The sequence below is a fragment of the Anas acuta genome, chromosome 3 (assembly GCF_963932015.1).
Source record: "Anas acuta chromosome 3, bAnaAcu1.1, whole genome shotgun sequence".
Lineage (NCBI taxonomy): Eukaryota > Metazoa > Chordata > Aves > Anseriformes > Anatidae > Anas > Anas acuta.
The window spans coordinates 29,896,485-29,924,281 of NC_088981.1; the positions used below are offsets into that span (position 1 = coordinate 29,896,485).

Consider the following 27,797-nt stretch of genomic DNA (forward strand, 5'->3'; position numbering starts at 1 on the left):
GGCGCCCCCACCTCAGCGGCTCCCCGGGGCGGCGGGGACGGGCTGGATGCCCGACCCCGGGGTGGGAGGCAGCCCTGGGGCCGGAGGCGAGGCCGGGCGTCTCCCGAGGGGCCGCCACCCGCGCTCGGCCGAGGTGAGCCCCGAGGAGCCCCCTGAGGGGAGCCGGCGGCGGCGCTGCGCAGCGTCCCCCCCCCCCGCCGCCCCGTTAGCGGTTACGGGGCAGCCGCCGCCACAGGGCGAGGAAAGTAACGGAAACTCTTGCGGGGCCGCGCGCGCATGCGCCGCGCGCCCGCCCGGCGAGGGGCGCGCCGGGGCTCGTAGTTCGCCTCCCCGCCCGGCCCAGAGGCTGAGAGGGGCGGCGGGACTACGACTCCCGGCAGCCCCCGCGCCCACAGCCGCGTCCCCCCTCACCACCCCCCCTCCCACCCCCCGGGCGGCTCCTGGCGTGTGCGGGGCGAGCCGCGGGGCCGCGCGGCGGGTGAGATGCGCGCGAGGCAGCGGCGGCCCCGGGGGCAGCCGGCGGCGGGCGGGGCCGCGCAGGTGAGGGCGGGGGGCGCGCGGCGCGGCCGTTAGGGCCGTTAGGACCGTTAGCGGGGCAGCGGCGGCGCCGGGCAGCCGGGGAGCCGGGCCGGGAAGGGCGGCGGCGGCGGAAAGGTCCCGGCGCGGGGGGGGCGCCGCCCTGCCGCGGGGAAACGGCGGAGGGCAGGGGGGCGGCGGGCGGCTGCTGGCAGGGCCGGGGGCGCGGCGGCGCTGAGGGGAGGGCTCGGGGGCTGCCCCCGCGCTTCCTGTCGGCGCCCGGCCTGCGGCTGCTCCGCGCCGCTGCCGCCTGCGGGGTGTCCGCAGGTGCCGGTGGCGGCCCCGCAGAGCCCCGCGTGCTGCTGGGCGCTGCCCGAGGTCCGGGGGGTGGCCCTTTGGGGTCTCCTCTGGAGCCCCTGCTAGCAGTTCCTGTCAGAACTGAAACGGTAATCAAATAGGAATCAACCTGTTTCGACTCGGCTTTGTAGAAGTAAATGAGGACAGGGAATAGTTTAAAAGAAATTACGTGGCTTAGCCGTGAAGGGCAAGCGTAACGGGATGCTTTGATGTGTTTAAACTGTTGGTCCTATAACTGAAAATCAAAGCGTTGCCGAAGTTACCAAGTGCAAATCTGACTTCCTTCATTCCACACTACCAGAGGTGACTGGGGTCCGGGTAAAGCTGCTCGGTACCGTTTGGAAACTCCGTAGTTGGAGTGGACAATGTGCCTGAACGTTTGTCTTTCCTTCCAAATGCTTCAAATACGGCATCAGCGCAGCAGCTTGTAGCAAGTAGTTGGAATCTCTGCTTGTGAAACTCAAAAAAAAAAAAAATTAATCCGGAATCCAGTCACGAAATGATTTGTTTTGAAAGGTTGTGGCAGACTTTCTTTTTTATTAAACGTGTAAACACTAAACGATTTTTTTCAGAGGAACTGATGCTCTATTGTACGCTATTTTCCTCCAGTTAAGAGTTTGTGCAGGATGTTTTTAAGTTACTTTGAATAAAAGTGTTAAAATGTATCCTGAGTACGCTTTACATAGAGGATTTTTTTCTTGGCGTTATGTTTTTTGGAAGTTTCAGTGTATTTAATAAAATTCCTTCTCTACCCACCAGCTTTTCAGCATACACCTGCAGAGCAGACCTATGGTCTATTCCCCCCACCCTTTTTTATATATATCTTTTTTTTTTTTTTTTTTGCTGTGCTGTATTACTGATAATTAAAAGTTGTGTTCATGTATCAGTCAGCATTAAGTCTGATTTGCATATTGTACGGTAGGAGAACACTTAAATTCAAGTTATACTTACAAAATGTTACAACTTTACCCCATATTTGAGTGCAAGGAATTGGTTATCCTGCTGCTTCAGAGGACCGCTTATGGCCTTGCTGTGGAACTCCTTGCATTTCATGTGAAATAACTGGATCTCTTTCCCTACAGGCAGAGTACAACGTTTCAAAATGCTGGAGGTTATCTGGGTGAACCTAGAGATTACATTTAATGCGATTGCGTCTTCAGAAATTTTGCTCCTGCGTTTCATGAGCTAAACTATTTCACAAGGATGAAATCAGATACCTTTGAGGATCTCCACGTTAACAACGTCCTGTGAATTCAGAGATTTTCTGAAGGAGGAGTAGATTTCATCATATATGTGGACTTTGTTTGTTGCCCGAGGATACAGTTTTCCCTTTTTTTGTTCTGAAAAGCTGTCTACATGAAGATGAGGTTGCATCCAAGATACAGCCTGGGGAATTAGGTGAAAAAGGACACTGTTAATGAGTTTACCAACATTTTTTTCCATCGGTGTTTCCAGATTTTTTTGGTTGTTGTTTTTAATACAGAAATGAAGGACAAGTATAAAACAGCAGAGCTGATGTATTTCTCTGAGGCCTTTGTGTAAGCCTCTGTTGTCTGGACCTGGTGCTAAAGGAAAAGCAATCTGTTCTTGATCAGCTGATTGTGACTGTGGAACAGAACCTTTAATTTAAAGTAACTTCCAGCTGAAATTATTTTACTCTCTGGCTTGCACAGGATGAAAGGGAAAATTAACATGTTTTACCGGTCAGGGGCATTTTACTGAACTACGAAAGGGAAAGTTAGGTTTTCCTAACTTCTAATTTAAAACCAAGAACTGACAACATTTTTCTTAGAATTTGACTACTAGGCAGATCTCGACAGTTTAAAGCAAGTCAGATGTCAGCAAACGACTCTTCTCCCCCATCCTTACAGAAGTTTTCCCCACCCACGTGTCATGCTGCTGCACAACAAACCCCAACGTTGTCTTCAAGTCCCCAGTCGGGGCTCTCCAGTCGACTCTCCAATGGCAGTTTCAGCACGCAGAGCCTCACAAACTCCAGGGGCTCTGTGCACGGGGTCTCATTCCTTCTGCAGATCGGTCTCACTCGGGAGACTGTCACCATTGAAGCTCAGGACCTGTCCCTCTCTGCTGTTAAAGACCTCGTGTGCTCTATAGTTTACCAGAAGGTATGGTATAACAGCACCGCGTTCTGCTGTTGGCAGTGATTGTTTCCTAACAAACTGCTAGGAATATCAAGGTGGAATTGGAATGTGCCGAGAAGTTTGGTACAGGGGCAGAGATCCATGGCAGATGGTTGCAGTTACACACAAATTTAGCTGATTCCTGAGGCAGAAGCTTTTGCTTTAGAAGGAATAAGCCCTCCTGTTACCTTCTTGCTTTTGAAATCTAATAAAGGAAGGTGTAGAAGTCAACTTCTTGCAGGGATTAGTTTTCACAATATGGCAAGTGTTTTTTCCTTTCCATAATTGTCACCGGTGTCCTGGGTTTTTACTTGCTTCAGTTTGTGCTTGCTGCTGCTAATGGATGGTCTTGGTACAGTATAGCCAGCTGTAACCTAAGGACCAGTTGTGGCTACAGAAGTACACCGCAAGCCTGTGGACTTGCATGATGCTAGCTTTTACTTTTGCTTTTAGTTAATAATTAAAAAAAAAACACTAAGCAGCTAATGTTCTATGATTTTTTCCATATATGGAGCACGTGCTCTGCTCTTTGATGAGAGGACTATTATCAGTGTCATTTCTTTGTTTGAAGACAGTTGACCAAAACATAAAAACATCTTAGGGTACTTCTAAGATGTATCTTGATTAGGCTGTTGCATCGTTCTGACTCTCTGGGGAGGAAATGCCATCTCTCTTGTTTTTATATCCAAGTTTTACCCATGTGTGTTTACGTTAGGTAGGCTAGGTACTACTAACCAGCCTGAAAAGTGGTTAACAGTGTTTAGTGTAAATAAGAAGTAATTACTCTATTCCCTCAAGGAAGTCAAAGGTAGATAATTTTGTAGGGAATTGCTTTCCTCATGTCTTTCATTGTAGTGGCTGGTATTTTTGGTTAATTAGTTTTATTAGATGGTTCTTTTTCACTTACTAGCTTGAGAGAAAGTAAATGCAAATGTTACGTAAACTCTCCTTTGCATATGCTGGCATATCTTTTCCCTCATCTCACAACTTACTGCATCTTCCATATGTTTACAAATTAGTTGGCAAGCAAGTTGATTTCATAATAGCTTTATGGGCTACCACAATGTACTTCAGCGTGTTAGTTCCTTTCTAAACAGACAAATTATTTGGGTCAACCTTTTTTTTTTTTTTTTCATACTATGTGTCTTAGGTGTACTTTTTTGCAGCCATTTTAGGGGCCGCTTTTTCTTTCTGTATCAACTCCTTCTCTTTGCATTTGCATATTTCCTGTCTTCTGTCTTGAAGAAAGATAAAAACAAATATATTCACACTTATTGCTGTTTTCCCTTTCTGTTCTCTAAGCAGACTCAGCTAAAAGTTTAGCTCAGGTTCTTGTTATAGCTTAAGAAACTTCCTACACACTGAGCCTAATCTGCTGCAAAAGGATTTCAGGATCACAGTTTACCTCTTTCCATCTGGCTTTGATTCAGTGCATGTTCTCCTGCAGCTGATGCTACCAAAAAATGACTGTTCAATGAGCGCATGCTTGCAGGCAGCAAACTGATCAGGAAATGCGTGTGGGGTAACAACTTTATGTGTGGCTGGCTCATCTTTCAAGAGGAGTTTTGCAGCCAGTGCACAAGTGGCAATATCCTCCCTCTATTGGATAGTAATGTGCCCTGCCTGGATTTTGTTCTTTGATCTGGTGACAGTTGCAAGCATATAAAATAAATGAATATTAATATATAAACGTCGTATTTATGTAAGAAGTTGTAAACCATGTTCTTCTGTGTATTGCCATGCATATGGCTGCCTGTTTTCTCCAGTTGCAAGCTTGAAACTATTGGGCATGCCTTTGGGATTTGGTGGTGTTAAAGCTTCCCTTTTCTCTGGCATTCTGTGGCTGGCTCAGACTGTCTTCTCTTGACCAGTTCCTGGTTGTCAGCTTTAGGAAGCTGTAGGGTTTGCTCTTGTTAGCAGTTTCTATATATTGTTGCACCTCTTTAATGAAAAAGGAGGTATATTTTTTTATACTTGGAATTGTTCATAGCTTGTCTTCTTATTTGAATGCTATCTTAACTCTACTAGAATTAAGTGGAATTTTTCTTACTTATTTCTAATAGAGCTTTCAAATCATATTTCAGTCTTGTATTTCTCTATATGCCTTGAATAAAAAATGTTTGAGGGAGATGTGACCACCCTCGGTTGCTTGGGAGCTTGAATTACCTTCCTGGCTCTGTTTGAGGCTACAACTGATATCAAACGTGTTGGTTAGGACTTGCAGCTGATCTCTGAGGGGGCTGGATTTTGACCTTTGTAAAAGTAATTGCAGCATCCTCAGAAGTCTTTAGAAAAATGACTTAATGCCTTTCCTTTTTTTTTTTTTTTTTTTTTCAGGGGAAATTAATCAACCGGGGAAAAAAAAATCTTGCAAAAGCCTGTCTTGGGGAGCAGCTGAGTTAGGAAATAAGTACTGTGCCTACCTAATGCCTTTTCCTAGCATTTAGTGTCAGTCTTTCTGTAGTACTGATGATCAGTGGTGCTTCCTGTTTCAGATGCTGCTGTTCAGTGCAGCTTGTTCAGGTTTTGCAGAAGGGTATTTAAAAGTAGCATCAGCAGAACTGAAACTAAAGAAGCAGCAGACACATATGCAGGGAGAGGGAGATGGGTAATACAAACGTTTGATGTGTCTCTCTGTTTTGTTAAAAATGTTCTAAACATCAGGAGAGGAGCAAGGAAAGATTTTTTCAAGTTTAAAGTGAAATTTGGGGAGTGCTGTGTGAATGGTATTATTAGAATGCTTGAAAGAAATCTTCAGGGAAAAAAGTCAACTGTAAACTTGGTAGGGATGCTTGTGAAGATTCTTCATTCTAGTCTTGATCTCTCTTCTCTGTTCATTCCTTACCTAGATTGCTGCCCATTGAAGCACCGGGCATACAGTTCTCAGGGAAAGTCTGCAAAGGAAGCAAAGCAAGAACAGATGGGAAGAGAGACAGTGTGTTTAGAAGCAGACAAATGTGTCTTTAGCATAACTTGTAGATGGACAGTGTATGTCGTGCACAGTGATCAGATATTGGAGAGACAAGTTCTTAATCTTGTCTTTACATGTTGTTTGTTCTAGACAAGTAGAACGTGGGCCTTACTAGTTTAAGACGAGAAAAACCACAACATGTGGTGATGCCCTGCTGTCCGCAAACAGAATTATGTAGAACAGCATATGGTGCTAAAAGTGCTTTATTCTAGCTCATTTATTTTGTCCTGCTTAAAGTAATAGCTACAAATGAAAGACATTTGATTGTTCTGTGCTATTACTTGTACAGCATCAGTATCTGCAGGATATCTTGTGACCATTTTCCTAAACTTGTACATCTTTACTTTCATGACTCTGAAACTTCCCTTTTTCACTTTTCTTTCCGTGTTGTTTTTTCGTCATCTTTCTCTCTATATGCTGAGTCTTTAAGGTGTCGTTGTTTACCTTAAATTTCTTCTCTCAGCAATATTTATGCTTTCTTACTGCTGTTAATTCCTCGATTGTTTCCTGCTTTATGTTGCTTCGACTTGCCGGAATTCCAGCCTTAATCTGTTAATAGCTATTTAGGCAGGTGCCTAATGTGTACTCATATTGATTTGTTCAGCCTCTGTAAGGTGTTAGAATGCAGTCGCTGCAAGTGTAGTTGTGTTCAAAAGGAGTTAAATTTTGCGTATTACACCTTCTTGTGATTCTTTCTACTGTTTCTGTAGTTTCAGACTCTAATTGCTTTTCTAAATGTCATAGTTCTGGTACACAGTGTTCCCTGGTCAATAGTTTGAATGATCTATATTGAATATGATCCCGGCAGTATGTTTGTACTTTTTTGATAGCTCTGCCTATCATTTTAATTAGAGTGGTTGGGATTTAGTTTTTGATAGCTGGAATATGACTGAAGTCCTTGGGTTCTTCAGAAAACGAGCCAGTTTTCTGTGAAGATGAAGTACATTTGAAGGAGGCAAACAAAAACTGGGGAGATGTGTCCAAACGTATTGTTTTAATAATGAAATAAGCCTGACAGGAAAAACACAAATAATGCTGTAGATTCTTCTAACCAAGTGATGATTAATTGTATACTTGTATTATTGATATACCTAAAAACTTTGGTTTTAATGGGGCTGAATGGTTTTAATGGGACAGTAGTTTGGATAGGTAGCTCTTCTTTAATGGCTGCTGAAGAGGGGGGAAAAAAAGAGTGTTCATTTTAAAATGCTTAAACTTATGTTGTGAAGAGACCAAAACATGTGGTATGAGTATGAGCTGTTTTCTGAAGGTTTGGACACTGTTGTAGTAATGGGGAGCTATCTAACCTGTTTGTGGCAGAGGCGTTGACTTGGAGCTGGAGATGATTTCTAAACTGCTAACAGATGTTATATTTAATAAAATACTGAGAAGTAGAAGCATCCTATTACAAGGATCGTATTACAATTGATCTGTATTACTACAAGAGTCGCAGAGATCCATTTTTTAATAATTTGGTGTAATAGGTATCAGTACTTGAACCTTCTTCCCCCCCCAGGTTAAGCTTGTATTCTTAGTTCATGGTGCTTATTTTTGAATGGGTCTAAAATTAATCCAGATCTTGCTTCATAATCAGGCTGTGCTTGAATGTTTTTTTCCCTGTTGGTTTGCCTTCTTGACTTGCCATCTGCTTTCTCCGTACGAGCTAAACAAGTCAGCAGTGTAATAGAGTTGGGGCACGAGAAGCCACCAGGCCTTCAGGAAAACGGGAGCTGGAGAAGTATGGGGGCACAGAGACCGTATGTGCAGGGCAGGTGAGCATCTGCAGTGTGGTAATAGGTTGGTGTGCTGCAAAACCTAGCCAAGCAGTAGTCCAAGTGTGTCTGTGCTGAGGCGTCTGGCGAGGGAAAGATCTCCTACAACGTGGTTGGAGCCCAGTTCTCTGTGTGACAATGTGATTTGGCACATGACTTGAAAGAGTGGGAGCAGATAGCTGCGTAGGGATACAGGAGAAGAGATGGGAGTGATTGCAGCGAAGGAGGAGGCTTTCCAAGGTAATGGGTGTTTTTGCACCATTAGACTTTGGGATTAACTTCCAGCAGTTTGAAGCATTTGTTTTGAGTTATGACGGGTCATGAGATATTGGACCTTGAAACAATATCCGCCTACGCTTTTCCCTAGTGTGAATTTTTGGCGACTGGTCCAGAACTTTGTAAAGTAAGTCCTGGAACTTGAACTAGAAGGATCTTTCGGTTACTGCCAAGCTAGAAAGAAACCCCAGTCGTGTTCTGCTCCAGCAATACTGGCCGCTAGGTGTTGTGTTCTTCTGGGGGAAACAGAGCAGCGGACCGGTGCGCATCAAGGAAAAGCAGGCATGTAGCAATGCTGCGTTTGAGCACTCTAGATATGCCCGTTGTTTTGCTCGGTGTAAATGTAGTAATGCAGTAGTAGTGTTACTCGTGCTGGTACCACCCCTGTACAAGGATCACGTGTGCTCTTTATGTGAGTTAATATTGGTGTACCAGAGATGAATTTGGCACAAGCCATCGCATACGTAGACTTCCCGCAAGTGATTTCCTGTAGTTAGATGCTCTTTTGGAACTGCTAACGCTGGGAACGGCCTCCTTTTTGCTTTTAGGAAACAAAGTGGTACGGGGATTAGCAGTTTATGTGTTCTGAGTGACTGCGCAGATAGTTTGGGCTTTTAGGCAGGAAAGTAATAGCCATGTAATCCGGTAAGATAAAACAAGCTTTAAAAAATTCCACTTTGAATTTTGTTTTCAAGTTTACATTCGGAGCTCTTAACACTTCAAAGGAGCTGGATAGTGTTCCTCCTTAACAGCTTCGTGCAACAGCATAAAGACAGCTATAAAAGCTCTACTTCACTGCACTACAAGAGAGAAAAGTCTGCTAGTGTACAGTGTGAGCACAGTTTAAGCTTTGTGTAAAAATCCTGTTACAAGATACCACCTGAAGCAAACAAACAACCCCCACAACCAAAAGCCTGTGTCAATCGCCAAGGTTATTGCTGGCCAGCACTCCACACTTATCCTTCTGGTGAAGGCGCTGGCGAGGGGTGTTGCATTCCTGTCCGTGGAGTGGAGGAGCCAGCAGGCAAGAAATTAAGGCATATCTTTATCAGAAGAAGGAGGCTTAAACCTGTGAAGTGTCACAGGGGCTGCTTCAAATCTGTGATTTGTAGGTGGTTTTGTGAACCGAGTACAAAGAGGCAATAGTTCATACTATTTCTCTGAGTCACCAGTTAGCTGTCCGCCCTGGCAGCTGCAGTTAACCACCAGCATCGGTAAGGAGCGGTGTGCTGATCTGCAGGCAGATAGCATAGTCTGGTTGGCTTTCTCTCCCTTTTGTTGGGATTAAGATATTCAGCAACATAGTGCAAAAGATATACTATAATTAGACGCTATTTTGAGGATTAAATGAATTATAGCATTGATGTGATAGCTTTCTCTTGTTGATACTAGCATGAAGTCTGATACCTGGCTAACCAGCATGTATAAAATCAAGGAATAAAACCTCACAGCACATATTCAAAGACTGTAAATACATCTTGCTTTCTTGTTAATTGAGGCACACAGGCTTTTTAACTTTTTACTCATTTACTGGAGATACAGATTAACTTTTTTTTTTTTTTTCTGTTAATGGGGCTGGAGGAAACTGTGTAGTGATTTAGTGTAAGGGGCCATTGGAGCCCATGCAGCAGTTGGAGAGTAAGCAAGTCCTTTACTTTCTTGTGAGAAATGGCAAACAACCCCTCAAGGGCTCTGCATCCCACAGAACACTTGTGAATATTTGATGTGAATGTGCAGGGCGTGCACACCAAAACAGAGAAGGCCAAATTAATGTTTTGGATAAAATTGCTGCCGGAAAGAGGAAATTATTTTCTCTCTGAGTGGGAAGGGAGTGTGAAAACAATGGCCATGACGGATACCTTCATTACGTCTTTGATTTGGTAGAAATGAGTCTTAAGGCTACTTTAGCAAAGGACAATTGCCATACCACAAGCTTCATGCAGTTTAGACCCTCTTACTTACGATGCCAGTCCTAAATTACCAAGCTGTAGTCTGTTTGTTACCTAATCAATAGAAAATGTGTTGTGGGCTATTTCATATTTTTTCTGCACATTCTTCCTGCCTTCTGTCTAGCCCTTCTGCGTGTTTATTCACACTTCGAGATTGAGTTCTGGTCTGAACAGAAGAAGGCCAGAGAAGCTGTTTGATTGCTGTTCGTTGCTCTCACGGTTCTGTTCCTGCTCTTTTTCTCTGCGAACTGTCTGTTAACTTTTAAACTTGTCACCTTAATGTGTATTAATCACATTCAAAGAGTGGAGAAAATACAGAATAAGAGTCATTTTAGTGGAACGTCATGGAAATATGGCATGTTGTATAGCATATCTGTTCCCTATATGAATTGGGAATATTATCTTCTGCCCTTGGAATGAACTGAGTTCTCCTTTTTTTTTTTTTGCATCTGCAAATCTCAACTGTTGTGGGACACGAGCACTGAGCCTCTTTGGCTTGCCCCTCAATGGAAGAGTGGCAGGTGCTGCTGGAGTGGCTGGAGCTGACTGCCTGGCTGATCACAGTGTCTGTGAAATAAGGGTTGCAGGTGGTGATAAGCTGCCTTAGAGAAATCTGCGTTGGCTTTCAGGTGCCAGACTGATTACGCATGTCTGAGAGATAAAAAGCCCAAGCATTTTTCCATTTCGGGCTTGCGAAAGTGTCACTGTTGGTTAGCAGAGAGGGAGGGAGGCAGGGAAAAAGTTCTTATCACTGGGTTTTGTTTTATTTTTTTCTTGTTTAATGCTACATTTCAGTTCAGAAAGTGCTTCAGTTCCTCAAAAATGTCAAGCAGATAATATTTTTTTTTTCCCCCATGGAACACTTAAAACACTCGAGTTCTGGAGTTATTAAAAAAAATAAATCATTTTGTGGGTAGGATTAACAAAGCATGTGTTAATTTAGAGTTTGCTTTCTATTGCAGTTCCCAGAGTGTGGTTTCTTTGGCATGTATGACAAAATTCTCCTCTTCCGGCATGACCTGAACTCAGATAATATTTTGCAACGGATTACATCAGCAGAAGAGATACACGAAGGAGATCTTGTTGAGGTTGTTCTCTCTGGTAGGTATTGTTAACGGAGTAGCACTTGCTTCGGCTGCTTAAAAGAAAACGGGTTTTTATGGAATATTAGTATCGTGCATGCCTTGAACTCTTTTGGCTAAGCAGTCTCACACAGGGTCACTGTTTTGGGGTAGAGATTTCCAAAAAAATCCATGCAGTACTGATGCTTCAGTACTGAGTTCTGTTATCATTTTCATGTTTTAATCTTCAGATTGAGTAATTATTGAAATTGAAATGCAGATATGGTTCAGTATTTGCTTTTCCAACCATGTTCTTGGTCTTTTGCTTAGATTTGTCATCGTTCTGTAGCTTTTGCATTGACAGTTCATATCACTAAAATGTTTCATACGTATGTAGTTGCTAAATCATACCTATAAGGACAGTCTTAATGGTTATTGTAGTGTTTGAAAACAATTTATTTTAAATGATGAAGTCTGTAGCACTGGCAGTATTAACCTGTAGTTGTCTTCAGTAATGTCAGTTAGCAAACCCTGAGTGACTTTGGTTGTGTGTGTTTCGGAAATACCCTGTTGAAGTCAACCAGAAGTCAGATGTAGACTGGTAGCTAGTTAAGCTACAAAGAACAGCTGGCCTAGTATTGAGCAGTGCTTTCGGGCTTTGAGGACTAAGTGCCAGACTGAGGCTGTGCTTTAGAAAGAGATGACTTGGCTGTCGTGGGGTTAGATTTGTTACCTGGGTTGATAAAGTGTGACTTCAAGAGTTCGAAGGCTGAGTGCCTTGGCTGCATTTCAGGACCTAGGCATGTTTAGTGTGTTTAATAATCGATCATCTCGGTTTGAGCTTTTCATTGCTTCTGGTTAGTGGCACATTGGGAAAACTTGTGTGTGTTTTTTCTTGACGATCTGACAGTTTCCTTATAAACAGAGACAGATCACCAGAAATTGAGGTGTTTTGAGGACATAAATCTCTTTCAATAGGGTTTTTAAAACTGAGATGTGGGAATCTGGATATGAAGCATTAGTGTATATTTTAGTCAAAGAATAAAAGACAACGGGGTAAGGTAATGATAGCATAAATTCTGTTTTTTTTTTTTTTTTTTTACATTACAAAGAAACAGGACAAAAACAGTACAATGGGACAAAATATATTTGTGCTTGTTTAAGAAAAAGAACAGGACTAGTGAAGTTTGCAGTGTTCCACAGAAACTATCCGCAATTCCATTCTGACACACATCAAGTTCATTCTAATAAACTTTTACTGAAAAAATCCTTTACAATATGAAAGAACTTGTGGAACTATCCTTTGTTTGAAAATGTTATAGGTTACAAAACAACTTGAAAATTGAATTGTTTCATCAATTGTTTACCTTTAACAAAGCTTGTTGTATTTTTCCTTCTTGACTTACTGAGGCTTTCAACATGAAAGGAAAAAAAAAAAACACAACCTGATGATTGCAATTATTTTATTGTGACTCATATTGTTGATTGGTTGTGGCCATTAGCCTGCAAAGTCCACAGGATTTTCTTCCTCAATAAAAAAGCTTACTGAAAACTATGTAATCTTCTGAATGCATTTTTAAATGGTATACAGAATAATGCTGGCGTCTAAATGGCTTATTAGTGTTCTTTGAATCAGCCATTTTTGAAACAATCTTTTCTTTTCATAAATCCTTGTTGATCTTATGGCAAGAACTGTAACTTACTGCAATTTTTTAAAAGCTTTGGCTACAGTTGAAGATTTCCAGATTCGTCCTCATGCGCTTTATGTGCACTCCTACAAGGCTCCTACTTTTTGCGACTACTGCGGAGAGATGCTTTGGGGTTTGGTACGACAAGGGCTGAAATGTGAGGGTAAGTCTGATTTTTGCTGTATTTTTGTTGTGTATATTTGTAACAGATGCAGAGGAAGAAACTGCATCTTGTTCAAAACGTAGCATTGGAAATCCTCCTGCATCAGGAAACCTCAGTTCTGGTCTTGGCTTTAATACAAATTATGTGACCCTGGGCAAGCAAACGGCTTAACAACTGTTCTTGTCTCACTTTGAAATAATAGCTAGTTGACAAACGCCTGTTCCTTGCTCAAGGAGCATGTACTTTGGAGAGACTCCCGAGGGGAATCCCATTGCTTATGGCCTTCGTCCAGCTGGCTGCAGAGTGTTCTGCAACTGCTGACAGGTACCAACCGTGCCTGCTCGCTGGCTGCTCCTTGGCTCCTCTGCTCCACAGGGAGAGAGTGGTGAAAGCCTTCTGTTGGGAGAAGAAGTGAGGAGGGAAATCAGCTGCCTCAGAGTCTTGCACCTTGTTTCTAGGGCTGGGCTTACCAGAAAACAGTATTCCAGCGTGCTATGCAAAACCGTTTCTGTGAATTGCATCAAGAACACTAAAATCAGAGAATTTAACAGAATCTGTTTCTGTCTTCACCATTCTTTTGGGTCCACTTTTAAAGATCCCCTTTATCAAAAACAGTTTATTACTATTTCTGTTACTTTTTAAAAAATTTTGTCTGCAAAAATGTCTCTTTCAGGTTGCGGGTTAAACTACCATAAGCGATGTGCCTTCAAGATCCCAAATAACTGTAGTGGAGTGAGGAAGAGGCGTCTGTCTAATGTGTCTTTACCAGGAGCAGGGCTTTCAGTTCCAAGGCCAGCACAAGCTGAATACACAGCCTCTGCCTCTGAAGAAGTACGTAATGTGAAAGGGGAAACCATTTCTGGCTTTAAATCTTTTAACATCTGGGGAACTAGTTGGTGTTTTAAGTGGTTGAAAATCAGTAGGAGAGAGTTGAGCTTGACCGGTATGATTGGTTTTAGTTAATTTTTAAATCTCTGGTGAGTCTTAGACTGTGACACTTACAGATAATGCTATTGCTGTGAGAAATGAAACTGGAAGGAAGAGATAACTTATGTATAATTTTGTCATTAGTCTGTCACTTGTGGTTATGTGAACTATGAGAACCTTGATTTTGGGAATGATAAAATACCTTGCCTTCATTGTAATCCAGATTCATTCTGTAATTATTGTATCATTGTAGAATGGTTATTTAGCTAGCTAAGTACAAACTGTAAGCTTTTATGTTGGGAGAGTAGAGAATGTTCCTGATATGCTGCTAAACTTTTCACAGAGAGAATCTGAAAAAACAGCCCCTATCAAGGAGGATGCAGGGGATGAAGGGCTTGTGGTAAAGCCATCATCCATAACAGTTTTTTGTTATAATGGGTGCTATGGTTGCTAAGACGTTACTGGATATACTCATAATACAGGGAGGACAAGGGGGAATGGTTTTAAATGAAAAGAGGGGAGGTTTAGGTTACAGGTTAGGATGAAATTCTTTGCTCAGAGGGTGATGAGGCACTGGCACAGGCTGCCCAGAGAACCTGTGGATGCCCCATCCCTGGAGGTGTCCAAAACCAGGTTGGATGGGGCTTTGGGCAACCTGGTCTGGTGGGAGGTGTCCCTGCCCATGGCAGGGGTTGGAACCGGGTGATCTTTAAGGTCCCTTCCAACCCTTTTCTGTGATTCCAACCCTGTTCTGTGATTCTATGACAGGACAGATGGTTATTGGATCCACTAATTTCATTGCAGCTTTTACCAAGGGGGAAAAGGTGTGCTTTTGACACTTAGTCTTTCCCACTTATCTAAGTTTCTATTACTTTACAATATAACTATTATGTTCTTGTCATAGTTTAAAATATAATTTATTTAGGTTGTCTAGTTCAAGAACATATTTTTTTAGCTCTGAGCTAAGAAGTATAATTTTGAGTCATGAAATATATTAATGCTGCTGTTTATGACTATTGGTAAGATTTTGTTCAGTGAACATAAAATAGTGTTTCTCCTCTCATGGAATTTCCTAGTGTTTATGACTTCTGCATACCTATTTAGTACCTCTTCAGTAACTCTTTGCTATCTGGCTTCTACTATTGGCTTAGATTATCAGTAGTATATTATGGTAATTGCTGTTAATCTTCCAGCAATCTTACTTTCATGTGTGGGGCCACGTTTTCCTCTACAGTTTTTTAGATCTAGATAACTGTAAGTTTATCCTGCTTGAAAGTTCAGTAAGATATTGAGTATTTGTTTGTTTGACTTTACAAAATACTTTTAATTTTTTAAAAAATATTTTTGCCTAACTTAATAAGCTATCCAGGCACGAAGTACTTTGCTTTTGAAAACTGGTAATGTGAGGTAATTGTGGTTTCCTAGTTTGCCTGCCTCCAGAGTTCTCCATTTAATCCCCGATTTGGGGGTCTGTATATGCTATCTGTGAATGTGGCCAGGTTGCTCTAATAAAAAAAAAAAGTCATAAGAATGAATTTTGGCCTTGTTTTTTGGCATTTTAGTTCCTGTGGAAATATAGATTCATGCATACTTTCCTGAACTTTGCAAGGCTTTTCCATCTGGTGTTTTTTTTATTTTTTTTTTATTTTATCAAAATGTCCTCTTAAAGCTTCTTGGCCAGGGTTTGCTTTCTTTATCTGATCACTTTCAGTGCCAACTCTTTGTCCCACCCGCACCTCACTTTTCTCCCCTGCTTTCCCTCTGAAGTGGAGCTCTGTTGATTCAAATGCTGCATACCTTCTTTATTCTAGCGCTGCTGCCCAGAACCTAGTAAAAGGATTCCCTCTTGGAGTGGCCGTCCCATCTGGATGGAAAAAATGGTGCTTTGCAGAGTGAAGGTTCCTCACACCTTTGCTGTTCACTCTTATACTCGTCCCACCATATGCCAGTATTGCAAACGGCTCCTCAAGGGCCTTTTTCGCCAAGGAATGCAGTGTAAAGGTAAGCGCTTAATTTTCTGCCACAGCAATGAATTTCAGTAAAGGTCTTCTATATAGAACTTATTTAAACATATATTTTGATTGCTAGAAGCTTGTATACTGCAAAATAAAGGAGTATACGTATTTGAAAGTTGCATGTTCTTAAGAGTGTTACAGCACTCATCCTTTTCATCTGAGTAGACTGCGCATTCTATTTCCATTTTTATGAAAAATGAGATCTAATCACATGTAGAATGGGAACGCTAATTTTAGGATAATTATGAAGTATTAATAAAAACAGGAGATCCTTTTCTTTGATAAATGTCTGTCTTCTAGACTCATCAATAAAGACTTTTCCCTATGTTGTTCTAATACAGGGTAATGATTATTACATTTTGGAAAATTTAATAAAGATCAGGTACCTTTCCTGAAGTAGCTTAGATTCCATCAGTTGTATATTTTTTATTTAGCATACGTTAAGATGCATGGCTTCAGCTCTTAGACTCTTCCATGAAATTCCCAGGACATAATTAAGGCATTTCCTTGTGGCACTTCATTACTGGATTGTACAGATATGTTAGCTTTGTTGCTGGAAAGAAAACTGTAGTGAAGAATCCAAAATATTAATATGGGAAGGACTTTTAATTTCTCATATGAGTTTGTCAAATGTGAGTACCAGAGGCTAACATATTGAAAGAGGTCACTCTAGAGCGAAAACTGTAAGCTTTAGCTGTGGTATCTTTCTGTTGACTAAATATACTGCTGTTTTGTATGTGAAAGAGTAGTTTTATTTCTGTTTTTGTTTTTATTAATTTGCAGGTCTTGTAGTCTACTTGAAGTATGCATCCCCAACTGTTTGATTTTTCAATTGCTGTATCTCTTAGACATGTGTCATAATGAAGCCTGTAAAAGATGTTTTGCAATTTTAACTTTTAAATGCCAGTGACCATACACAGTTTTTGTGATTGTATATAAAGCTATGTAAAACTGGGCTTAGCACTTCATTTTCAGTAAAGTGAATGACACTGGACAGAAAACTGTTAATATATAGAAAACGAGGCTAGAAAAGTATTAAACTTAGAGAACAGAAATAAGTATATTAATAGGCATTAATTTATGCAGTTGTATCCTATATGTATTTTTAATATATTGGTAACTGATGTCAATCAAAATATTTTTATACTGCTTTGTCATTCAGATTCTTAATGTTTCCCACTGACTTCCTTGCTCAGATTCCCAAAGTCTGGGGTCTTGCAGCAGTCGCATGTTCTCTTGAGTGTCTCTGAGAGCCCTGCATTTCTTAAATTCATCGAGGCTTGTACTCTAGACTGTGAGATGATCTTTGGGATGCTAATGCTATATTTATATTAAATTAAATGTGCCCAGGAACATTCCTGGACACTGAGGTCAACTAGGACAAAATGGTCTTTACTCACGCCCAAGTTATCTTAGCCTCCCAACCCTGAGTGGCTGCGTGTGGATGGCTTGTTGGGAACAATGTCATGGGATGCTCTAATTTATGAACTAGGTCTGGGAACTGTTTGGGACTGTGCTAGTGCCGTAGGCTAAAAGCATGTTAGGGATTGTGGCTGTTTACTAGACTAGAGTTGCACTGCAGCACTGAAAAATTTTTCTGGACATCAAGAGTAAGTCAATCCTAATAAGTTAGTTTTTCTAGTTTCCTGGGAGGATCTGAAATTTCTCCATTTCTTCCAGCCTCCTTCAGACTGGCGAAGTAATGGTATTCAATAATATGGACTGTTAACATTGCTACAGAAAGGACAATTTATTAGTCTTCTAGAATTCTTCCTCTTAGGCACTCAGAAGCTAAACCAGGTTGCAGCTGGCCCCAGGGTTTGGCTACTCAGCTACTAAACCAGGAATAATGTCTTTCTTATTTGGACTTACAGGGAAAGCATGATGAACTTTCTCCGGATAGCAGAAATGGGCTAAATTATTGCTTTAAAAACAGCTGTGGGGACGCTAGGGAGCTTTAAAATTCATGATATGGATACACAGTTGAAAATTACAGTGATGCTGCTAGTAAAGGAAATTCCTGTAATGCTACTAACGGGTGCTGGACTATTGAGAAGGCAGCATCTGATACCTCAAATGCAGAAATGGCACACATCCAAGTTATATTCCATCTCCACATCAGGCCAGATCTGGATGTGCAGTATTCTGTCAGCCACGTGTCCAAGGAGATTTGGTCAGGCATATATGGAACTTCATTGATGTCTGGCCAAATCTGTAGCCTGAATGATAGGGGAACTGAACTTTGGGATTTACTGCAAAGCATACCTGCTCCGTGGTACAGGAGTGTGATCCTAGGGGCTATGGTGGCTGCAAGTCTTAAGCAGCAGGTGGGGAAACATGATAGAGATGAGACGTTTAAAACAAGTAGCAATGGAAAAAAAGGGTGTGGAACAGATGAGAGGATGGGGAAAATTACATCATAATGGAAAAAAAATAACTAGAGGGAAAGCTATAGAAGTAAAATCTTTTGTACTGGGAAGGGAAGTGCTGACATAATAAACAGTGGTTGGACAAATCATGAGACATCAGGACAAGATCATAAATTCTGGAAGTGATCTCATCAGTACTGTCTTCTGTTATGTGCATCTGGACTGAAGCTTGTGAAGGAAGTCGCGATTGTATGTTAGTGTCTGCTTGAAGAGGAGTAAAATCCTGGTATCTTGAGCTTATTTATCTTCTATTTTAGATTGCAGATTCAATTGTCACAAACGTTGTGCATCTAAAGTGCCTAAAGACTGTCTTGGAGAGGTGACTTTCAATGGAGGTAAGATGAGAAACATTTAACATTTCAGCTTTTGACGCCCTCGTTTTTGAATATTTTTGCATGTTTTTATTTTACTTTCCCATTTTTTTTCACCTGAGTTTGTTGACAATTAAAAGACTGACTGTAAAACTTATTTTGGTGGCTTTGATTTTACTTAATCAGTCTTGGCAAGTATAGTATGCTTTGCTTGATTGTGATTGTTCATAGAAAATGAAAAATTGAGAAATCTTCTTAATGTGCAAAAACTAACAGTTATTGTTAATCATCTCGTTCACTGGAAACTGTTCATTGCAGACTGTGCCAGTGCTCAGTCACCTGCACAGTAAAAAAAAAAAAAAAAAAAAAAGGGTTCCCTGATGTTCATATAGAGCCTCCTGTGTTCCATTTTTTGTGTGCCTGTTGCCTTTTGTCCTGTCTCTGGGCACCACCAAAAGGAGCCTGACTCTGACCTTTGCACCCTCCCTTCAGGGATTCCTGTACATTGATGAGATCCCCCGAGCCTCCCTTTCTCCACAGTGAACAGGCCCAGCTCTCTCAGCCTCTCCTCATAGGAGAGACATTAACATACTGGAGAGAGCCCAGTGAGACAGAAATTTTGTTGATTTCCTTTTCTTCTTCAAAAGCTATGTAGACATGGTCCTGATGACCCTTCTTGAGCAGAAAGGTTGGAATAGATGAGCTCCAGAGGTCTCTCACAATCTCAGCCATTCTGTGATTGTGCTGCCCAAAATCTTGGGACTTGTAATTTTTCGGGGGAATAAAACTGGTAATATCCAGCAGATCACACCGAATTGCAGAGCCTGATTCAGAGGCTTATGCAGCAGCCCTGTGTGTCATTGGGTCCGCTGTAATTGCACAGCATATCCCGTCGTGTTTGCCTTTTCCAGCTTCAAGGCTCTTGCCTGGGTCTTGAGACTGGTGGCCGTGAACTATTATGTTGAACTTGTTGCAGCAGCCTGTTTTCAACACCCTTGTGGTGCTAAGGTGTTAGGGTATGTGATTTGGGAACTACAGTTTCAGACAATTTTTTCTCTTGTGGACTAAAGTCTGGGTAATTTTTTATTTTTTTTTCTATTGTTAAATGGGGCTCTCAGAAAAAGAACAAACAAAAAATAACAACAAAAAAAAAAAAACACAGACACAAACAAGAACAACAGAGGGCTGTGGATGAAAGTGTTTATATCTTTTTATTCTTAGTTTTCAACTGTGCAAGTTGTAGAACTTCAGGTAATTTTAAAGTGCCAGCAAAGAGTCAGATGTGAATAAGACCTGTTCTGCTTTTCTCTTCTACAGTACCACAGCACCCTCTTTTCTTTCTTTTGTTGTTATGGGCTGCAAGGGCAGCAAGAGTAGAGTTGAGTTTCTGTTGATGAAGAATTTGATCTGCATAGGCATTAGTTGCCTGGATCGTCTCTAGCCATCAAGAGGTCACTTTGTACCAGTAGCTTGTGGAACAGAGTTACTTAGTGAGATGTGGATGTACGCATTAAGATTTTCACTAAAACCCTTTCAATATGGCTGCTGTTTTGGTTGGCTTTCTCTTGCCCTCGTATTAAGCAAAAGCAAATTGACAACATTTGTTGGGATATTCTGTATCATTTAGCAAAAACTTGAGGATTTTGTATATTCATATTGCAATATTATGTTTACTTGCATAAATGGGAACTGGAGAAGATGATTTTTTTCAATTGTATATTTGAAATAATATCTGAATCCTGTGTTGCTTCTAGAACCTGCTAGCCCAGGCCAGGATTTGGACATGCCAATGGAGGTTGATAGCAGTGAAATGAACAGTGATGGTAGCCGGGGTCTTGATGACACCGAGGAGCCCTCTCCTCCAGAGGACAAAATCTTCTTTATGGATCCATCTGACCTTGATGCAGACAAAGATGAGGAAGCTGTCAAAACCATCAGGTAAGTCATAAAGTGGATTTCAGTGCTCTGGATGCACTTTTCTCAATATTTGAAGTAAAACTTTGAATAAAACATTTCTGAGTAGTCTAGTTGTACTGCTTAATGTTTGTCTTTTTTACTTGAAACTGCTTTGTAAAGTTATCCTGTCCCAAGTAAATCTGAAAAATAAATAAATTGAAATAATGTAGTCTTTTCTGACTGAGAAAGTACCATGCTATGACTGCTATTCAAGAAATAAGCCAGATTATTAAAGCATGGTAAAATGCTTTAGGCTAAGTCATATTTTAAGGCTAAGACATGATTAAGATCTTCATGACTTCAGCCTAGGGGGGGTCTAGAGACATCTTCCCCAGATCGGGTTGCTCAAAGCCCTGTCCAGTCTGCCCGTGAACACTACCAGTGGTAGTTCCTTTGATGAGGTTTGGCCTCTTTACTTTCTGTATTCTCATAAAATCATAGAACAGCTCAGGTTGGGAGGCACCTTGAAAAATCATCAGGTCCAACCTTTTATATGTTTTTTTTTGGGGGAAAAAGAACCTAGATAAGATTATCTAGCACCCTATCCAGTCGCATTTTGAAAACCTCCAGTGATGTGAATTCTACCATGTCACTGGGAAACTTCTTGTTCTGAATAGTGTTATCCTGATTTTTTTTAAGTCATTCTTAAAAACTGAAGAGCAGTTGTAGTAGGCCAAACAAGGGTGATTTTAGCCCAGTGTCTCATAGCAAATATTTAAGGAAGAGTATAAGAACAGGAAGCACATATAACAATACCTTTCCAGTTTTCAGTGATTTATAGCTCAAGGACTTCCTGAGTTGGAAGTAGCATCTTTTTTTGTGTGTTCCACCTCTAGGTAGGATTTTTCCATGTAATTCTAACTGCATCTGAAGCAATTTAAATTTTCAGCATGTTCAGCATCTTGTGGCAGCCACTTCTACTGTATAACTGCGTGGCATCTTAAAGCATTCTTATGTTTTGGTTTGGAATTTGTCATATGATTTTCTGTGATTGCAAAGCATTCTGCTAGCACCACATGTAGGAGCTGTGGTGCTAAGCAGGCAATGTGGTGGTATATTCTACCCTGAATGCTATCAACACCTGTTGTTTAATGACTCTCAACATGTTAGGCTGTCATATACTTGCCTGCAGGAAAGTTAATATCAATGAACATTGATAAAACTTTCTAGTATGATTTGAATTAATGCACTTCTGTTTGTTTTCATAAAGAGAAAGTGTACTTTATTAGTGTAATATCATGAAATAATAATATAGTTGATATAGGCAAGAGAAAGTAATAACAATGCTGATGTTAATCATTTTCATGTTGGGCTAAGAATCAAGTGGCCAGTTAATTGTTTTGAGAGGATGATTTCTGTGGTTATCCCTATTCCACTGTGCTTCTTTTTGTCTTTCTGTATTGCTACTTAAGTACTGCAATACTTGCATTTGGACAGCTAGTGGGAGCCCAGATTTCTTATCAATTTCATCTATCAGTGGGATAAAGTTGGGAAGAGAAGGTGCCTGTTTTATACATTTAGCCAATAGTTCGAGTACTGTTATAATTGCAATACTGTTGTATTTTAATTTAAATATTAACTGTTCTATCTTTTTAGTCCCTCAACAAGCAATAATATTCCTCTCATGAGAGTTGTACAGTCCATCAAGCATACAAAGAGGAAGAGCAGTACAATGGTGAAGGAAGGATGGATGGTCCACTATACTAGTAGAGACAATCTGGTCAGTGACTTTGATTCTTCTTATATTAACTTAAATTATTTCTCTAAACCAGTGTATTTTATTTATCTAGATGTGCTGATTTACGGTATCATCTGACATAATTTAGCAATTGTGTTCATTAGAAAGAATTCTGGTGCACCTGTAGTTCATTCACAATCCTTCGTGGGGTGATTCAGTACTTTTCATTTTAGAAAGAGAAGCATCTCTGAACTGTCTCAAATGAATAGCATCTTTAAGATTTCAGCTTTCCCAAAACTGGAATAATTTGTTTCCTTACATCTTCTTTCTGTTTGGAAGTTTTTTCAATTACATGAAAAGGTGAAAATTGTTATAAAATGATGAGTACTTAAACAGTTAACCATATTCTAATTATCAAGGTATTGAGTAAATGTAATATGTAGATATGGAAGCCCTTCATTCCTCTAGCATTAATTCTATTTAGAAGTATTACTGAACACCATTTCCTCCCCCAGCCTGCTATTTCTCTTCATGTCAGTGGAATAAAGATCTGTGGCTTGGCTGCATGTCCTTAGGTATGCAAGCATCTTCCACAAGGACTATGTTGGTTTGCAGTGCTACCAGTAATGATCTCTTAAACCTTCTTAGGCAAGTTCCTTGTTTTTGTATATTAATGAGGAAAATAAGGAAGGATAGCTGGCTGTCTGATGGGAGAGAGTGAATTTATTCATCTCAGTAGATGAAAGAAAAATACGAAGTCGAGAAGTTTCCAGAGCTTATGACACCCAGTTTGTCACATTGAAACTGTTCATGAAAAGCAGCATGGTATTCTTTGTCTCCTTGCAGGAGTCTGATAGAAGGAGACTTCAGGAATTTAGAGAGGCAAGGTTTATTTCAGTTATGTTGCAGTCAAGCTTAAGGGTGTGATACTAGTCAGCTCAGGTTACTGCAGTATTTTTACTTGTTTTGGTTGTCAACTAGACAGACCACCACAAGTGGTCTGTCGAAAGCTGCCTTGCAAACCAACTCCTGAAAGCACAGTTTTCTAATAACCAGGTGTATTTATCACAAATCAAAGTAAATATCTACCATATTTCAGCCCAGCCTCCTTAATAAGCACTCCAGTCAGCTGGCTATGAAATAAGGACCAGGTGGTAGACAGAAGATGAGTAGCTTTAGCAGTGTTCAGGGTAGACGTGATATTCAGATCTGATTTAATCTTTCAGTACAGTCAGTACATTTTTTCCGTGGATTCAATGATCAGATTGTACACCTTACCTTAGTTTGATAATTTTTATTTGTCAGTTTGGCTGCCACCTAGATGATAGCTACCAAAAAGGTGGTATAAATGAAACAGAGTATTCTGTTCCAGAGCTAGGTACCTTCAGCCAGGCAAGATTTGAGAGAGCTTTCTAATGGGAGGAAGCTTTTGTATTAAGCATTACAACATCAGATATATTAATTGATCACTCTGCTCTCAGCACTGTTAGCCTATTCCTTATTCCTGATATGATTTTAGCTTTCCATCAATTCCAAAGATGTTTGTTTTACCAGCAATATCCCTATACTTGCTGACCCTTGGTAACAATGTATTTTACACTTCATAAGGAGAAGTTTCCACATCATCAGCTCTATTCTTGTTTTCCTTGCTCAGAGCCCTGCCTTTCTCAGTATGCAGTATAAGCATATATCGAATCCCCAAGTACTTACCATCCTGTTCCATAAACACTCTTCTCCACAGGTCTTCCCTGACTTACGTTTCAAAAAAACCACCACATATACATGTATGTCAAAAGGATGGGTTTACCCTTATCCTTTCACCCAGCTTCTATTCAGTGCTGGCTTGGAATTCTGTTAGGTCTCTTCATGTCCAAGCTTTCTTGGCTGAACTCCTACAGGTGGTCCTAGCTTCACCATGACTTAAGCTCTGCATTTGGTTTTAATGAAGGTATTAAGTTTCTAAATGTTGTAAACGTAGGCCAGAGCTAGGGGTCTTTGATTTTTCTTCCAGAAAATAATGTTTTTAACTATATGAACATGGTGCAAGCAAAGTAAGTTGGATCCATATGGCTATGTTAGCTTTCACATGCTTTTCTATTTTGAGGAATGTTCCTGCGCTTAAGATTATTGGACAGTTATGTGCATCAAGCATATTGCTTTTTTTGTGGAGAAGGTACTTCTTGTTGGTGGAGACTTCTGAAAAATGGCTATTTTAGTCTGTCTTGATTTTTGTTTTATTTTTTTCCCCCAAGATATTTTGTCCACCTGAGTCTTCTAATTTGTCTTTCTTGCCACTGTGCACTTCTGACCTTCTAGAATTTTGTGTTGACAAAATGATTAAGGACTTACTAGGCTTGCTCAGTCCTTAAATACATGAGATCTTGTGAGGGCATGGAAGGAGAAAGCATGGCTCCCATAATTGTTACTGAATGAAAATAATTCAGGTTTTGTGAGTACATATGCCTGGAGTGAAACTTGTGTAGGTAGGTGATTGCTGTAGGAGGTAACAATTGTTGTCACCACTGTCAGAGTAAGGTAAGTTATATTTTTTTCTGGTTTGTGGAAATATTTCTGCGAGCCTCTTCTTGAGTTTTAAGAAATAATCATAAAAAAACTGCATTTCCAAAGTATTTTTCATGTGTCTAGCCTAAGATGCAACTGTAGATTAACTTTACTTGATTATCATAGTTGTTTAAAGCATTTCTAATTTAAATAATTGGATAAATAAAGTCCTGTCAGTGATTTATTCTTTTTTGTACTGTGCATTTTCTAGAGAAAAAGACATTACTGGAGACTGGACAGCAAATGCCTCACACTGTTTCAAAATGAATCTGGAACAAAATATTACAAGGTACTTAATGATGAGTAATAACTGTGTCGCACTTGATTTACTCCAGGTGCTTTATGGACTTGAAATATGTCCCAATCAATAATATACTAAGTATTACCTCAATTTTCCGTATATCTTTTTTTAATCAAAACTGTGACAGGTCAAAATTTGGCCAAAGCTCGTAAGTGGGAAGAACCAAGACTAACTTTCTGAAGCTGCTTGCAGCTCCTGTTTTAATCCTCGAGCATATCTCTTCTGATGTTTTACATGTTCTGTTCTCCTGAATTGCCTTGCATATTGAGCTTTCTTCGCAATTCCTAGGCGATGTGTTTGGCTGTGTGTCTACTTAAAGGCTAGGATTTTTGCATTCTGTAAGAAGTGTGGGAAAGTTTGCATGCTTAAATATTTTATTTTCTGGTTCCCAAAATGAAATTCCCAACTGTACAACTGAAAGTTACAAGTAAGATTTAGAGGAAAATTTACTGTGCAGCCTGGCATAAATGAAGCTTAGCAATGAATATGCTATATTGCTAATATATTAATGTGTTCAGTGGTGGAATGTTCAGAAAATGCCTTGAAATGTATAAACAGGATTTTTCCCTTTCTCGTCTTACACCTTTAGGTGGGGTCCAAATCTTGCAGCTTCTTCCCTTATAACATCTCTAAGATCAAGCCTTTTCTCTGTACGCCCAGCTAAACTTGCCCAGATCCTTTTCATCCCTATCTTGACCACTGCAGTCTCTTCTTCTCAGACCTCCCTGATACTTGTATTGCCCTGTGCGTTCAAAACACAGCTGGTAAAATATGTTCCTTGCTTGTTGCTCCGTCCTGTCACTGCTTTGAGTCCTTTTACTTGCCCCTTTGAGCCCCTTTTTTACTGCTTAAATATTAGGTTATTTGTCTTTGCTGTTAGAAAATCCAGTTGTTACCTCTGTGTTTATTTGCTCTTCATCTGAATCAGCTGCTGTCTTTTAACCCCATAATGCCAGCCTGGTGTTCACCTGCTTGTTCGCTACTCTTGCAAGTGATGTGCACCTGTACACCTTCCCATACATGTGGAATGTCCTTCTCCAACTAGTGTCAACTTACAACCTTTTTTTCCTTCAGATCTGTTCTCTGTACTGCTTCGTACCACGATCTTAAGCTGGCAAGGTAGAGGAGCTGAAAGAAGTTAAGATCTATACGAAAGAGAATCTTTACCAAAAATAATTCAGATACATGAAGCAGTGATTTTTGGCTAGCTTACATAACCACATCCTCCTCCTAATGTTGTCTTGTTTCACTTTTTTCCCTGTCATGTTCTTCTCTAGCTAAGCTGTATAAACTATAGGGGGAGGGAAATAGTCACTCCATAGCTGCGCATCGCTCGTATGCTGGTGTGGAGTGTGTCGTGCTGAATATAAATGCAGGTTATAAAGAGAATGGTGATGGTATGGAAGGCACTGTGGTGGGGCTGACAGTCTTTCTGGCATGTATACAGGAATTTAGAAAGCTGTGGGAGGGTGATGGTTGTCCACAGTTTGACATCAGTTACAAAGCTTGTTTGTTTGTTTTTTTTTTTGTTTGTTTTGGTATTTTCATGCATGTGCTTTGATTTGTCTGCAAACACTTTTAAGTTCTGAACATCAGTGTATTTGAGTATTATATGCATTTTCATTTTTTTTCATCTTTAATATTTTTCTTCAGGAGATTCCACTTTCAGAAATTCTCCAGGTGACTCAGCCTCGAGATTTTTCAAACGTGGTGCAGGGCAGCAATCCATACTGTTTTGAGATCATCACTGACACGATGGTGTACTTTGTTGGCGAAAACAATGGCAGCAGTCATCACAGTCCTGTTCTTGCTGCCACCGGAGTTGGACTTGACGTAGCTCAGGGCTGGGAGAAAGCCATTCGTCAGGCTTTGATGCCAGTCACTCCTCAAGCTAGCGTTTGCACTGCAGCAGGACAAGGAAAAGATCACAGTAAGCAGGCAGACAAGGCGCTATTACTCATATTCTGAAGCTGTAAATTACAGATTCCTTTTCAGAAAAGTTCTTACGAAGAATGGAGTATTTTTGTCTATTCTCTGCTGAATTGGGTCCATAATCTTCCACCAGTTTCTAAGAAGTGACACTCAAGTTTGCGGAGGGTATATGGGCAAATCTCTTACCTGTTGTAGCAGGAAGTAGTAGTTAAGAATCGGATTTCCCCTATGAATGCACATTATAAAACCTTTATCACAGGAGCATTGAGAGCTCACACGTTGTTGTTGGTTGTAAAAAGGGGCTATAGTTTAGATATTTCTAACATAAACTTCCATATGTATATTTATTTTAGATGATATATATGCATAAATTGGATGCTATTTGATATTGTCACCTATGTTTAGAAAATAAAATCGCAGAATGTCTGTAGCTAAGGAGAAGGAAAGGAGTTAGTGCTGAACTGTGATAACTGCAAATGATTGAAAGAACTTATGTTGAACTGCGGGTAGTAGTTTTTAAAAAAAAAAAAATCTTCATATTGTGCTCCTGCTACCCTTTTTCTCTGGCGCAGGATCATATTCATTATCAAGGCTCTATGAAGCACACACTGTGCTCTTTCTCTTCAGACATCTCCTTGTTCCGTGCAACAACATCCATGCACGTTCTGTACAGGCATTTATGCTTTCGTTCATTAGTTTCCTTTCATCTTCCACCTATTCCTTAATCTTCTTTTGGTGATGTATATTTTTTTTCTGGAAATCGTGACATTAGTTTTCCTCTCTCTGGTATCT

At 40.5% G+C, this 27,797-nt stretch overlaps 1 protein-coding gene across 2 annotated transcripts in view; it reads left to right on the forward strand.

Moving 5' to 3' along the window:
• Nucleotides 1–384: 384 nt before the first annotated feature.
• The window catches only part of PRKD3 (protein kinase D3), a 39,566-nt gene continuing 12,153 nt past the window's right edge, over nt 385–27,797 (forward strand). Inside the window, exons 1-11 of one of the 2 annotated variants that reach the window (XM_068676405.1) lie at nt 385–540; nt 1,956–2,999; nt 10,945–11,083; nt 12,763–12,894; nt 13,568–13,725; nt 15,633–15,822; nt 18,523–18,600; nt 20,331–20,514; nt 22,129–22,252; nt 24,984–25,061; nt 26,727–27,003. In XM_068676405.1, the coding sequence (XP_068532506.1) occupies nt 2,709–2,999; nt 10,945–11,083; nt 12,763–12,894; nt 13,568–13,725; nt 15,633–15,822; nt 18,523–18,600; nt 20,331–20,514; nt 22,129–22,252; nt 24,984–25,061; nt 26,727–27,003 (1,651 nt within the window). In that variant the 5' untranslated portion in view covers nt 385–540; nt 1,956–2,708. The remainder of the gene's footprint in view (nt 541–1,955; nt 3,000–10,944; nt 11,084–12,762; nt 12,895–13,567; nt 13,726–15,632; nt 15,823–18,522; nt 18,601–20,330; nt 20,515–22,128; nt 22,253–24,983; nt 25,062–26,726; nt 27,004–27,797) is intronic. The other variant, XM_068676406.1, reaches the window with a different exon arrangement.